The 13722-nt window shown below is 43.0% G+C and overlaps 1 protein-coding gene across 1 annotated transcript in view; it reads left to right on the top strand.

Annotated features, from left to right (window-relative positions):
• Positions 1-13722, top strand: part of FOCAD (focadhesin) — a 200516-nt gene that overhangs the window by 183893 nt on the left and 2901 nt on the right. Inside the window, exons 41-43 of the mRNA XM_075594653.1 lie at positions 4182-4279; positions 4868-5119; positions 12734-12809. Of these exons, the coding sequence (XP_075450768.1) occupies positions 4182-4279; positions 4868-5119; positions 12734-12809 (426 nt within the window). The remainder of the gene's footprint in view (positions 1-4181; positions 4280-4867; positions 5120-12733; positions 12810-13722) is intronic.

Raw genomic sequence — 13722 nt, 5'->3', positions numbered from 1 at the left:
CTGTTGTATCCCAGGATTTACATGCAAACAAGATATATAAATCTCATGGTATCTTTTCTGATGAAAGATTGTGGACACGAGCACATTAGTCCGCTTCACTGGGCAATGTCTGTCTTAGGGCTGTTCTATAGAGGGCGCGCTTGCTGCGCCGTTCGCGTGCGCGGCAGTTATAGTTGGCTGTGGTTAGTCAGCCTTCCTATAATAGGGCCGCGCACGCACGGCAGTGAGCGTGGAACGGGAAGACAGGGAAAATAAAGATTTTGCGCCGCTGAAGTGTGTGTGTGTGTGTGTGTGTGTGTGTGTGTGTGTGTGTGTGTGTGTGTGTGTGTGTGTGTGTGTGTGTGTGTGTGTGTGTGTATATATGAATGTACAATGTTAATAAATAATTTATTCTTACCAACATATTTATTTATTATAAACGTATTTATAACACACAATCTACACACACATATACATACACATACATACACACACACAAACACACAGTACCTCACTGTGTCGCTCACAGCATACACACAAAAAGTGTGCGGTGCATGCGCGTTCGCACAACCGCACATACTATATTACGGGCCTTACAGAGTCTACAAACTTTTGTGCCTATACGTTTATAATAATAATACTCCATTCTCTCACTTTGCAACATGGATTGATGTTGCAAAAAAATTGGAAGCAATCCACTATACAACAGCATCTTTTTACCTCTAATTCTTTATTTAAAAAAAAAAAGATTTATAATTATACTGTAACTTAATAATAGTAATAATAAATAAAAAGACAAACCATTATCAAGTAAAAAAATTAACCAAAAAAACTAATTAATCATATATAACAAGATGGACAAAGAACCAATACAGGCAATGTACATGAAAAGTACATATGACCAACTTCATCCGGTAATCTTTGAAAAGGCTTTCCCCTAAAAATGCAGAGTACAATATGATCAAAAGCACATTGCAGATGTTATGGATCTAAACGCCAGCCAGAAAGCAAAATATACCTATGAGTCATGGAAGGTATCCAAGGGACTTGCCCTTTGTACCAATGATTACATGCATCACTTTCTTTATTAATCTCGCATGCCAGACCTTTACGGTGCAGAAGTTTAGAAAAGGGGGCTCATTGTCTCTCTAGGAGTAGCTACTGTTAAATAGAGACCTCTAAGCCTCTGACAATTAAAACTTGTATCGTCTAATGTGCAGCAAAACGCCTTCTTACCATTTTAATAATGGCGTCATAATTTTAATAGACTGCAGATATACTGGGGCGCTCCCTCTTATTTCAATACTTAATAATAATACAGAATCAAAGATATAAAGATATAAACCAATGTGTCATACTGGCCAAAAGAGGATCTTCCCGCGATCCTCGTTGGGGAATATGTGAAAAGAAGAGTAGGGGTGTGCAAAACAGATGAGTATAGAGTTAGATATATCTCTTGACAAATAATAGACAAATATCCCAACCAATGGATGGATAAGTCATATGGTAAAATATATATATACTGTATGAGTGTACTCACACGGCCATGTGTGGTACTGTGCCCAAGCACTGCCATCTTTAACTCCAAAAGCCTTTTCCACTCTTGTCAGCTTATAGTCTGATGTTTTATAGTTGCAGCGTTACAGGTATTCCCTCCGTTGCTCACAGGATGTATATATAAAAGAAAGGAACACCACAGGTACAATTCTTAAAATGTGAGCGACTAACCAGCAGTTACAGAAAAACCCTTAGTTGAAGTCATTGCTGCTCAAGGGGGCGCCACCAGCTACTGAATCTAAAGGTTCACATACTTTTTCACACGTGGATATTGAATGTTGAATCATTTGTGGATGTTGAAAAAGTATCATGTTTTTGTGTCATTTGTTTGATCAGGTTATCTTTTATTAGGACTTAAATTAAGATCTAATAACATTTTAGGTTTGAAATATGTGAGAATTCTAAGGGGTTCACAATTTTTTTCTCGCCACTGCATTTCATAATTTAGCAATTTCATGCCCAAAATCCTAACTGCAACAAGGAGTATCCCCAATATCCTGAAATATGCAGTATCGTCTGGTGACATTAGGGGCTAGTTATTGGCTTATCCCTCCCTATCTGACAAAAGAATACTGTAGGAATGTCAAAGCTACACTGATTATGGCTTTGATACACAACATTTTTGGGGAGGAATGCAATTTAAGTTGAATTTATATTACATGTTTTTACATCAATGCTTCCCGAAACATAAATAAAGACATGGGTAGGAGCACGCGCATTGCATGCTTTATAATGCATCTGGTGCACGGTTACACACCGTAAGAGTAATCTCTGCAATTTGAATCCTGCTGAGGATAAAGCGACACTGCAAAGGTCTTTTCAATATTAGAGAAAGTGGCTTTATTGTGGACGGATCGACATTGCTGTCTAAACGCGGACCATTGTCTTGACAAAGGTTTGTGTTTGGACCCAAACGTCGATCTGTCCACAATAAAGCCACTTTCTCTGATTTATTGAAAAGACCTTTGCAGTGTCGGTTTTTCCTCAGCAGGATTCAAATTTCTGAAACATACAGCCACTAAAAGATTTCCCTATGGAAACTATGATCAATTAAGAAGGCAAAGTAAAGGAAATTTGTAAACAAAAATTGTATTAGGGCATTAAAGCAACAATCAGCACTGATCGCAATTTTGTACCTCCCAATTCTTTAGAGATCTCTCTCTACCCTTTCTATCACTGTTGTTATTATTTTAAAAATCTGATGCTTTGTTCAGAGCCATGTGCCATCTATAGGTTACCATGATGACCTCAGCCGCTAGATATTGATGACATCATAATTTAACAGTAAAAAAAAAACATGTAAACAAAAAAGAGCAGATGCCGCTCCTGATTTAAAAACATCTTTTTTTTTTAAAATAAACATTCAATGCTTTATTGCTAACGGACACACACACACACACACACACACACACACACACACACACACACACACACACACACACACACACACACACACACACACACACACACACACACACACCATGTGTGAATTGAACATGAATACATTTGATATAATACACATGCAGGAATCGAACCCAGGACCTTTCATATGCTAGTACCAATTCCCAACCTGCTACGCCACATTATTGGTGGAAAACATTTGAACTCAAATGATAAGACTCTTTGACACCAAAACAAGAGGACTTAATGTGGATATGGGGTTTTTCATTATCACAATTGTTTGTAATTATCCTGCCTGCATCTCTGACAATGTTCTTATCCACACCTTTCTCCACCCCTCTGCCTCCCCCACAGCATCCCCTTCCCCCTCCATGCTGTTCCTTGTCACCGTTTTATTACCCTTCCTATGTCTTCAAACATCCCTTTCTCACCTCACCTAATCTACATCTGTTTTTTGTTGTTGGTTTTTTTCTGCATTCCTAACCTCTGTTTCAGCCATAGATTCCTCTGTTAATCAGTTTTGCTGACATGAGGAAGAGAGGAAAACTCTCGAAAGCTTGTCCTATTACATACATTGTTAGTCCAAATAAAAAAGGTATCACTTACTACTGAAGTTTTGCTCTAATAACAGCTTCAAAGAAGGAAATTATATTATTGAAGCCGCATGGGTAGAGGGTTAATGATTAATTTGAAAATGGCTGTAAATTTATGCGCTCTATATATCTATTCTGATTGACCAGTGGTGACCTGCAAATTGTAACTTCTTTATATGATTGTATAAGCCCTATTGATCAGACCCTAAAATACCAAATAATGAATTTATATATTCCTGCTGCCTTGTCTTTTTACGTGGCACGGTTTTATATTTTTGTTGCTTTATTTTTGCTTTGAACTGCTCATCTCAGAAGGAGGGTTGAAGGAGTGACTCAGTGAGTAATGGCATTGACTCTGAAAGCAATGGTACTGGCTCTGAAGCAGGTTAGCCTGGTTCAAAGGTCAGCTCCTTGTGAGCATGAGCAAATCCCTTCATCTCCCTGTTCCGCAGGGATCAAAATGAAATTGTAAGCTCTACGGGGCAGAGACTAAATGTGCCTGTAAAATATGTACAGCGCTGCATACACTGTCATCATTAGAGAAGAAAATATTCATATTATCACACAAAGGATTTGTATCTATTACTACTAATTCCCACATATTAGCAGAGGATATATATATACCTATGCATGGTTCTCTGCTTCTTACAGGAGTGCTGAAAAGGATGGAGTGGCTGTTGGATCTGAAATGCCGCATAAGGAATGTAGCATATCGGTCTACCCCAGTGCAGAATGTGGAGCTTAGCCAGGTATAGTGTAAAAGGGTCGCTTGCTGTTCTTCTCTAGTGAAAAATAAGTCAATATAAGGAGTGAACTTGTCATAGTAACTCTTTTTGGAGATGAAGGACCTGGTAAGACCTCCCCCCCCCCTCTCACCACACACACACTCACCTTGGGATGAAGAGCGGTCCTACCGGTCCGGTGACTCCCCAGCTATATACTGTTTACATATGTGTGTTGTGTGTGTAATATATACTGTATCTATATAATGTGTGTATATATAGATATATATTTCTAGTTATACTCCTGTATATGTACAGTTTCTCACGGTTTACAAAGATGTCATGGAGTGGAAAAAGAAGAGACTCACATTTTTACCATTCGAAAAAACTTTAGTCTTTTCACCAGGGAAATTGTTGCAATAACGACATTAAGTACACTAATCTTAATAAAACTAGAATATAGTTCCTATCCATTGATGTCGTTCTATGGTTTCTGCATACATCTTGCTTGTGCGAGGCCTTAAACAGATCTGTTTCTCTTTTATTTCAAGTTGCTATGTAAATTCAAGCATGTTTGCTTCTATTCACTCCATGCCTTTGTCATTTCCTGTTCAGGCGGTGGACTTCCTGCTGCAGGTCTTTGCAGCATGTGTAGTGGCGTGGGCCGATCACTCAGCTCCTCTGCTACTGGGAGTTGCCGCCAATTGGTTGCCATGGAAACAGGAAGAACAATGCTCAGGACTCAACCCAAAATACTTGGGCAAGCGGTCGGTGGACCTGGTAGCTGTCCAGGAGAGTTTAACCGCCCTGCCCAGCAGTTTGCAGCTATTGGTGACCAAAGAGCCTTGGAAAGAACAAGTTCAAAAGGTATCACTTGTAATAACATCCATACTTGTTACTAATGGGGTTTCCGGGAAACATCTCTTATACAATTCAGGCACATCAAAATCTGATTACAAAGAGATATAAAGGAAGTCAATGGGGTGATACTGCAGGACAATATAATGAAACAAATATGCTGTGTCCCCCTTCTGCTTTCTGTTCGTTCTCTGGACATCTAATATTACAATTATTTTAACAATTTTCATTGTTGATGTATAGATTTTTCAGAGTTTAAGGGTTATGAAGAACACTGGTAGTGAATGTGTTACGTGCTTCTTTGGCACTGAATGGTTTAACTAAACGGGTTTAGGTATTTTTTTTAAGTGTGTGTAATATAAACAGCCTGTAAAGAGTGAAATAGTTGGCATATTTTTTTGCCTTGCATTTTTCTGCAGAGGCTGACGGGGAAGAGTGGAGTTAGACACAAACCTGTCATACTCTGTTAGGTACTGAAGACGATTAGGCCTTACTTTTGCTACATGTCATATCCCATATACAATGTCTTGTATATAATGTATAAACCTGTTCACTTAATGTAACTATGTATTTGTAACCATGTATTTGTCATCATAACTCTATGTCCAGGATATACTTGAAAACGAGAGGTAACTCTCAATGTATTACTTCCTGGTAAAACATTTTATAAATAAATGTAGGGCCATATCCACAGAGCTCCGTTAAGTGAATGAATGTGACTTTAACCTACAGTAAGTTAACGCCACGTTATGCCTCAACGTGTATATTCAAAGCTAAATACTGTGTTCTCAAGACCTGTTTTCAGCTGGAAAGAGCATTGCATAAACTATATAATATACTGTATGCAAAACCGGCATACCTTCTAACATTCCCTATCCTATACAGTAACGTTTACAGGTTCTTTAGCTTAATGCAGGGATTTTATGTGATGTCAGTTAAGACAGCGGTGCGCAAAGTGGGGGTCGCGCCCCCCACTGGGGGGCACGGGGTTTACAGAGGCCCCGTGCGCTTCACGAAGGCACTTAAATAAAGTGCTGGGGGAGCTGCAGGGCCTCTGTAAACCTACTTACCTTGATTCAGCCAGCATCTGGAGATGCGTCGCCATGGCAATGCGGCGTCAAATGACGCCGCGGAGTCATGTGACATCAGTTTGCTATGGCAACTGTTGCAGGGTACATGCAACTACACACGCGGGTTTCTTGACAAGGCTTATTTATTTAGCCTCAAAAGATATACAGCACACAAAACAAAAATAGCTTTTCATCAGCAAACAAAAGGAAAAAATGGCTTTTCATCAGCAAACAAAAGGAAAAAATGGCTTTTCATCAGCAAACAAAAGAAAAATGGCCTTTTCTTCAGCAGACCAAACCAAAACAGTTCTCTTTAGCAGACAGTCTAAAAATAAGGCAGCTACCCTTTTCTATGCAGGGGACAGACAGTTCATAATTCATCTACTTAGCTTACAGACCTTGTATCAGTAATCTCTTCAGTAGCTTACTCCTCTCTCCTCAACAGCCAGCACCATGTGTCTACAGCCTGGGGTTTTTAACAAACCTTGATTAGGCAGCTGGGATCCAACTAATTGTCCTGAGGTTCCCAGCTGAAGTTAACCTAGTCACTGCTGCATTGCAGGCTAAACATATGTCTGCCAGGCATATAGCTGGTGGCTTTTATTTACCCTGTCACATTCCTCCCCTGTTAGTGTGTGGCTGGGCTACACACAGCTGAAGCCTGACCATCCACCCCTTCTCTAGAAAAGAAGTCAGCATTTGCGTTCTCTTTTCCCGGCCTATGCTGAATCTCAAATGAGAAGGGTTGGAGGGCCATATACCACCTAGTCAATCTAGCATTGGAATCCTTCATACTATTTAACCACTTCAGTGGAGCATGATCCGTCGCCAAAGTAAAATGGACTCCTGCCAGGTAATGCCTCAAAGCCTCGATTGCCCACTTTACTGCGAGGCACTCTCTCAATCACTGAGTAGTTTTTTTCCTTTGGGAACAATTTCCTACTCAGGAAAAGGATAGGATGTTCAACTCCCTCAAACTGTTGTGACAACACTGCCCCTAGCCCTATCTCTGATGCATCTGTTTGCACTATAAAAGGGCTGTTGAAGTCCGGGCTTCTAAGGATGGGACCCTCTGATAGACACCTTTTTATGTCCTCAAAGGCTCTCTGACAATCCCTTGACCATACCACTTGTGTAGGGACACACTTTTTTGTGAGGTCCGTTAAAGGGGCTGCCACTTCCGAATAGTTGGGGATGAACCGCCGTAGTACCCTGCTAAACCCAGCAGAGAGCGTACCTGTGTTTTTGTTTGGGGGGTCGGAACTTCTTTCAGGGCAACTACCTTGTCGGCTAGTGGCCTTACTTTTCCACCTCCCACTGCATACCCTAAGTATTTAGTTTCCGCCTTACACAGGGCACATTTTTTAGGGTTGGCTGTGAGCCCTGCCTCTCTGAGATTTGAGGACCGCTTTCAGCCTATTTAGATGGCCCGCCAGTGTTTACTATAAATGACAATGTCATCTAGGTAGGCTGCGGCATAAGTCCTATGGGGCCTCAGTACCTTATCCATGAGTCTCTGAAATGTGGCTGGGGCTCCATGCAGTCCAAATGGCATTGTCACAAACTGGTATAAACCCATGGGAGTGGCAAAGGCTGTTTTACATTTGGACTTTTCCTCTAAGGGTATTTGCCAGTATCCTTTTGTCAAGTCTAGCGTGGATATATATTCCGCGTTACCAAGGGCGTCAATTAATTCATCCACCCTTGGCATCGGACATGCGTCAAACTTGGATACCGCATTGACCTTTCGGAGGTCCACACAAAATCTTGCCTTCCTATCGGGTTTAGGGACCATAATTAGTGGACTACACCACTCACTGCATGATTCCTCAATCACTCCTGTAACATTTCTTGTACCTCCTTCTCTACCAGAGCCCTACGACTTTTAGGCAACCTATAAGGACGGGAACGTACTTTTACCCCAGGTGCTGTCTCGATTGCATGGGAAATTAAGTTAGTTTGTCCTGGTAAGTCAGAAAAAACATCATGGAATTGTGTAATTATTGCTAACAAGTCCCCTTTTTGTTCAGAGGACAACTGTTTACCCATTGGGATTTTATCGTCACTCACGATGTTCTCCCGTGGAGGCTGAGGACCCAAGTCCGTTTCCTTCTCCACCGGGTGGATGAATAGAGACCGCTGCATCTTCCAGGGTTTCAGCAAGTTCACATGGTAAATTTGTTTACCCTTCCTGGACCCTGGTTGAGCGATCTCGTAATCCACATCACCCATACGGCGGAGTACTTCGAATGGGCCCTGCCATTTGGCCAGGAGTTTACTCTCGCAACTGGGTAACAATAACATCACCTGGTCTCCCGGGTGAAACACTCTCATGCGAGCATTCTGATTGTAATGTCTCTCCTGACTGTCCTGGGCTGATCTAAGATTCTCCCTGGCAAAATGGCCGACCACATCTAGGCGCTTCCTAAGGTCTAGTACATATTGCAGGGTATTCTTAGAAGGGGACCGCTGTTCCTCCCAGGACTCCTTTAGGAAGTCTAGGATACCCCGGGGTTGGCGGCCATAGAGCAATTCAAATGGAGAGAATCCCGTGGAGCCCTGGGGAACTTCCCGCACTGCAAACAGCAGAAAAGGGAGAAGTTCATCCCAGGCTCTCTTCTCTGAATCTACAAATTTCCTCAGCATCCCTTTTAGAGTTCGGTTAAATCTTTCCACCAATCCGTCAGTCTGTGGATGGTAGACCGATGTCCGAACAGACTTGACCTATAGTAACTTTAAGACATCCTGCATCAGTTTAGCCATGAAATTTGTACCTTGGTCTGTCAACATAACCTGGGGAAGTCCAACCCGTGAGAACAATTCCAACAACTTGTTGGCAACTTGCTTCGCCGTTGCTGTTCTCAGGGGGAACGCCTCAGGATATCTTGTTGCATAATCAACTATTACATGGATAAACCTGTGTCCTTTCGCAGAAGGTTCTAGAGGTCCTACCAAGTCTACCCCAATCCTCTCAAAGGGAACTGACACCAAGGGTAGAGGAACCAAAGGGGCTGGTTTTTGTCCTTTTGGACTAGTTAGCTGGCAGTCCGGACATGCCGCACATAGCTTAGCAATATCACTATGCATCCCTGGCCAATAGAATCGAGATGAAATACGGTCCAATGTTTTATCCCTGCCCAGGTGACCACCCCAAGGGACAGTATGGGCTAGAGTGAACACAGATTTAACAAACGCCTTGGGAACCAATATCTGTCTGGTGACCTCCCCTGTTTGTGTCTGCCTATTCACCCTATATAGGATATCATTTAATAGCTCAAAATGGGGGAATACTATCACCCCCTGTGCATCTACAATCTGCTCATCAATTTTCACCACCTTGTCATACTGTCTAGCAAGGACTGGGTCTTCCCTTTGCTTCTGGCGAGTCAGGGAGGTACAGGTCTGGTAAATCGCCAGGGCCCATATCTCCCTCCCTCTGGCCATCACCAGCCATCACTTGTGACCTCTGATTACTAGAATGGTCACCTTGAGACTCAGATTTCTGCAACCAGTCCTGTTTGTCCGAGCGTCTTTGCTTCCGAGTCTTTTAAACCCGGTGTCTACTGGGGAAAAAGGTCTGCCTAGAAGGGGAACAGTTTGCCAGGGTTCTCCTGAGCCCTAGAAGGAGGCTCCTCGTGAAAGACCGGGGCCATTAGGTCCAAAAAGAAAGGCCAGTCCCGACCGAGCACAACGGGGGCAGGGAGCCAAGGAGCGACTCCTACTTCGAGGTAAGCCTCCTGACCTTTTACCTGTAGCCGGATTTTGGCCGTCGGATAGCGTTTTACATCGCCGTGTATACATTCTATGCTCCATGGGGATTCAAAAGAACACACGTTAGGCGGTAACAGTTCCTGGAGGACCAGAGTTTTCCCAGAGCCCGAATCTACAAGGGCCTGGACGGTTTTTCCCCCAATCAGGGCTGGAAGTAGCCAGGGCTTGTAATTTTCCCCAGTAAAAGCCGAGGCGACGGTTCTGCTGAATGAACAATCCATCTGTGGACAGTCCATATACCGGTGGCCTTGTTCTCCGCAGGCGGAACATGGAGAGGGTTCCCTCGCAGGAGGGGGCTGTGGATAGCGCTCCGCTGGACCGGTTACTGGAGACCAGGCATCTGGTGGGTCCTGTGGGCGACGTCCTCGGAAGTTCCTCTCATTTTGCGACGAGCCGACATCCAGAAGGAGGTGAGGGTCTCGGCGGGGACCAGCATTTGGATTCCGTCCTTGCTGGAATGACTGCTCCTTCCGTTGGACTTGGCGGTTGCGTATGGACGGGCTGTAGGTTCCCCATTGATCCGATCTCCCTCTTTGGGCGTCCGCAAGTGCCGGTGGAGTCGGGTCCAGGACACTCGCCTGCTGCCCAGCCCCAAGGAAGTTCTCCACGAGTCGAACCGCCAAAGCTAGGGTTTCAGCAGCGTGACGTTTTACCCACGAGCATGCGGAAGGAGGTATTATTTGTAGAAATTGTTCCAAAACCACCTGCTCCAGAATTGCCTCCTTAGTGCACTCCTCGGGTTGTATCCAGCGCGTACACAAGTCCAATAATCGCTGAGCGAGGACCCGGGGTCTCATCTTAACGGTGTTCTTCATGTTCCGGAACTGCTGCCGGTAGGTCTCTGGGGTCAGACCTAAGTGATCCAGTATGGCAGCTTTTACTTGGCGGTAGTCCATTGCCTGATCTGCTGGGAGACCCTGATATGAGGCCTGGGCTTCTCCTATGAGGAGCGGGGCCAAAGCAGTTGCCCAGCGATCTGTAGCCAAGCCCTGAGCTTCGGCAACTCTTTAAAATGTCAGTAAAAAAGCCTCTGGATCCTCGTTCGGCGCCATTTTCCTCAGGAGTATCGGGGGTCTGTTTGCAAATTCTGGACTGGCAGACCCTTGGAAATGGGTCAGCAGCTTGGCAATCCGCTCATCTTGTGCTGCCTGTAATCTTTCATCTCTCTCCGCTTGCAGCCGGGCCTGCTCCTGCATTAACTGTCCCTGCTGTCTGGTCTGCTCGCACAGAAACTCTTTCAACATTTCTTCCATTCTTGTGTGTGTGTGTGTGTGTGTGTGTGTGGCCCTTTAACTGTAGGAGCCGTTTGAAAAAATCCCAGGACTTCTGAACACCATATGTTGCAGGGTACATGCAACTACACACGCGGGTTTCTTGACAAGGCTTATTTATTTAGCCTCAAAAGATATACAGCACACAAAACAAAAATAGCTTTTCATCAGCAAACAAAAGGAAAAAATGGCTTTTCATCAGCAAACAAAAGAAAAATGGCTTTTTCTTCAGCAGACCAAACCAAAACAGTTCTCTTTAGCAGACAGTCTAAAAATAAGGCAGCTACCCTTTTCTATGCAGGGGACAGACAGTTCATAATTCATCTACTTAGCTCACAGACCTTGTATCAGTAATCTCTTCAGTAGCTTACTCCTCTCTCCTCAACAGCCAGCACCATGTGTCTACAGCCTGGGGTTTTTAACACACCTTGATTAGGCAGCTGGGATCCAACTAATTGTCCTGAGGTTCCCAGCTGAAGTTAACCTAGTAACTGCTGCATTGCAGGCTAAACATATGTCTGCCAGGCATATAGCTGGTGGCTTTTATTTACCCTGTCACACAACGTGACGTGATGCCGTCCAGACGCCGGGAATCGAGGTGAGGAGGAGGGAGGGGGCGCGCGGAGAGGAGGACATCTGGCAGGGGGGCACAGGGAAAAAAGTTTGTGCCCCCCTGAGTTAAGACATACCTAAAGGTTTGAGTGAGAGAATCACTCCTTTATTCAAACAGATACACCTGAGAGACCTAGGAAATATGCAAATGTCAATCACTTGAATATACTTTGCATATCCAAATGATCTTATTTCCCAGCTAACTCAAGTGTTCAGATTTGCTCACACTTATCGCTCCATGTATTTTAATTAGGACTTTTTGGGGAGTTATTTAAGTCTCTGGGTACTCTAGCTAAATAGGGCATCCTCCGCGTTGACCTCAGGGGAAATAACATGTGTTACTGTTTTGGGTAACGTGATGTTATCAGCCCTGAGTTACAGTAACAGAGCCATGTGGATCTGGTCCTTGGTGTTCTACAAGAGGTGTGGCCCCAAGAACAATGGAAAGTTGCAGAATGTGATTGATTTTATTGGACTAAAATCTATACCTACATGGTGTTTGCTTGTGCTTCTTGAGATCCTTCCTCAAACGTTATGTCATCTGCCACAGTTTAACCACCATATTTTAATAAACTGTGACTGAATTGTGCCCAACTTGTTTAATTTTATGATTGCTACTGTTGCCCTCACACTGTATGATGTGTAGTCTTTTAGTTAACATAATTGTAATTGTTCCACAGTATACATATTATACTACTCCACACTGTGTGTGTGTGTGTGTGTGTGTGTGTGTGTGTGTGTGTGTGTGTGTGTGTGTGTGTGTGTGTGTGTGTGTGTGTGTGTGTGTGTGTATATATTAGTGTGGTTAGGAAGACCTGATGTATCACATTTTCATGATATCTCCATTTTTGTAATGTTTGCAATGAAGTAATTATTTCTGTTATTCTTCCGTTTCCAAGTTTATTGACTGGCTGATGAACCTCCTTGAAAGCCCAGAAGAAGCCTTATCAGAAACATCAAGAGCCTGTTTGAAAGGTACTGTGTGTTATATTACATTGTGTGCATGTATAAATGGGTGAACCATTACGGGTTGTATATATCCTTTTTACCACCATTTGTGTATGTATGGAGCGCCACAGATATAATATTTTCTCTATTTACAATGCTACTGTAATCTCATGAGTGGCTGAACTGTAAATGGTAACTAGCAGAAGGAACAAAGAATACATTGTTTTTAATATTCTGCTCAGTCATTCACTTATTTTATTTAGTACAAAAACTATATTAGAGAGACGTTCTAGATCTCCCGCCAGAGTGGGAAAAATGAGGCAACGTTCCAGCTTTCTGACCAATACCCCCCCTCTGTTCTGGAATCCTTTGATACTGTCGAGCTCATTGTTTAACAGCGCTGAAGAATGTGAGATATTCTATGTTGTAACGTGTCTATTTGTGCTGTGATTTGTAATCGGAGAGCAACAGAAATTCTGGACCATAGATCCTATATGTCTATATGTCTGACTTATAAAGTAATACAGTACTTATGTAATAAAAGTACACCACCTTTTTCGTTTTTTACATCATTGTAATTATTGTAATGAATTCCTCAGAAACTGCAGTCATTTCCGATTTAGAACTTTGATCAAATTGGTTCTGTCCTAATAAACAAATTAAGTTAATCATTTTTTTTTTTACAAAGATATATATTGCTGTGTTTTAATTTTATAGCTGCCTGGTCATCGTGCATTTGTTGCAAAAAGTCTTGTGTATGCTATGAATGTGAGCTGAAGGAGAACTGTGGATGAACCTGTTCATATCCCAGTATCGGCTCTCTTTGTGTTCCCGACAAATCACTTTCTCTCCCTCTGCCCCAGAACCACAAACAGATTGTGCGCTTTTTGTGTGCAATGACTCCTTGTGCCTGCACAATGTACACTGCCACATACATTGT

The sequence above is a fragment of the Ascaphus truei genome, chromosome 1 (genome assembly GCF_040206685.1).
Source record: "Ascaphus truei isolate aAscTru1 chromosome 1, aAscTru1.hap1, whole genome shotgun sequence".
Taxonomy (NCBI): Eukaryota; Metazoa; Chordata; class Amphibia; order Anura; family Ascaphidae; genus Ascaphus; species Ascaphus truei.
This window is presented reverse-complemented; position numbering and strand designations above follow the sequence as displayed.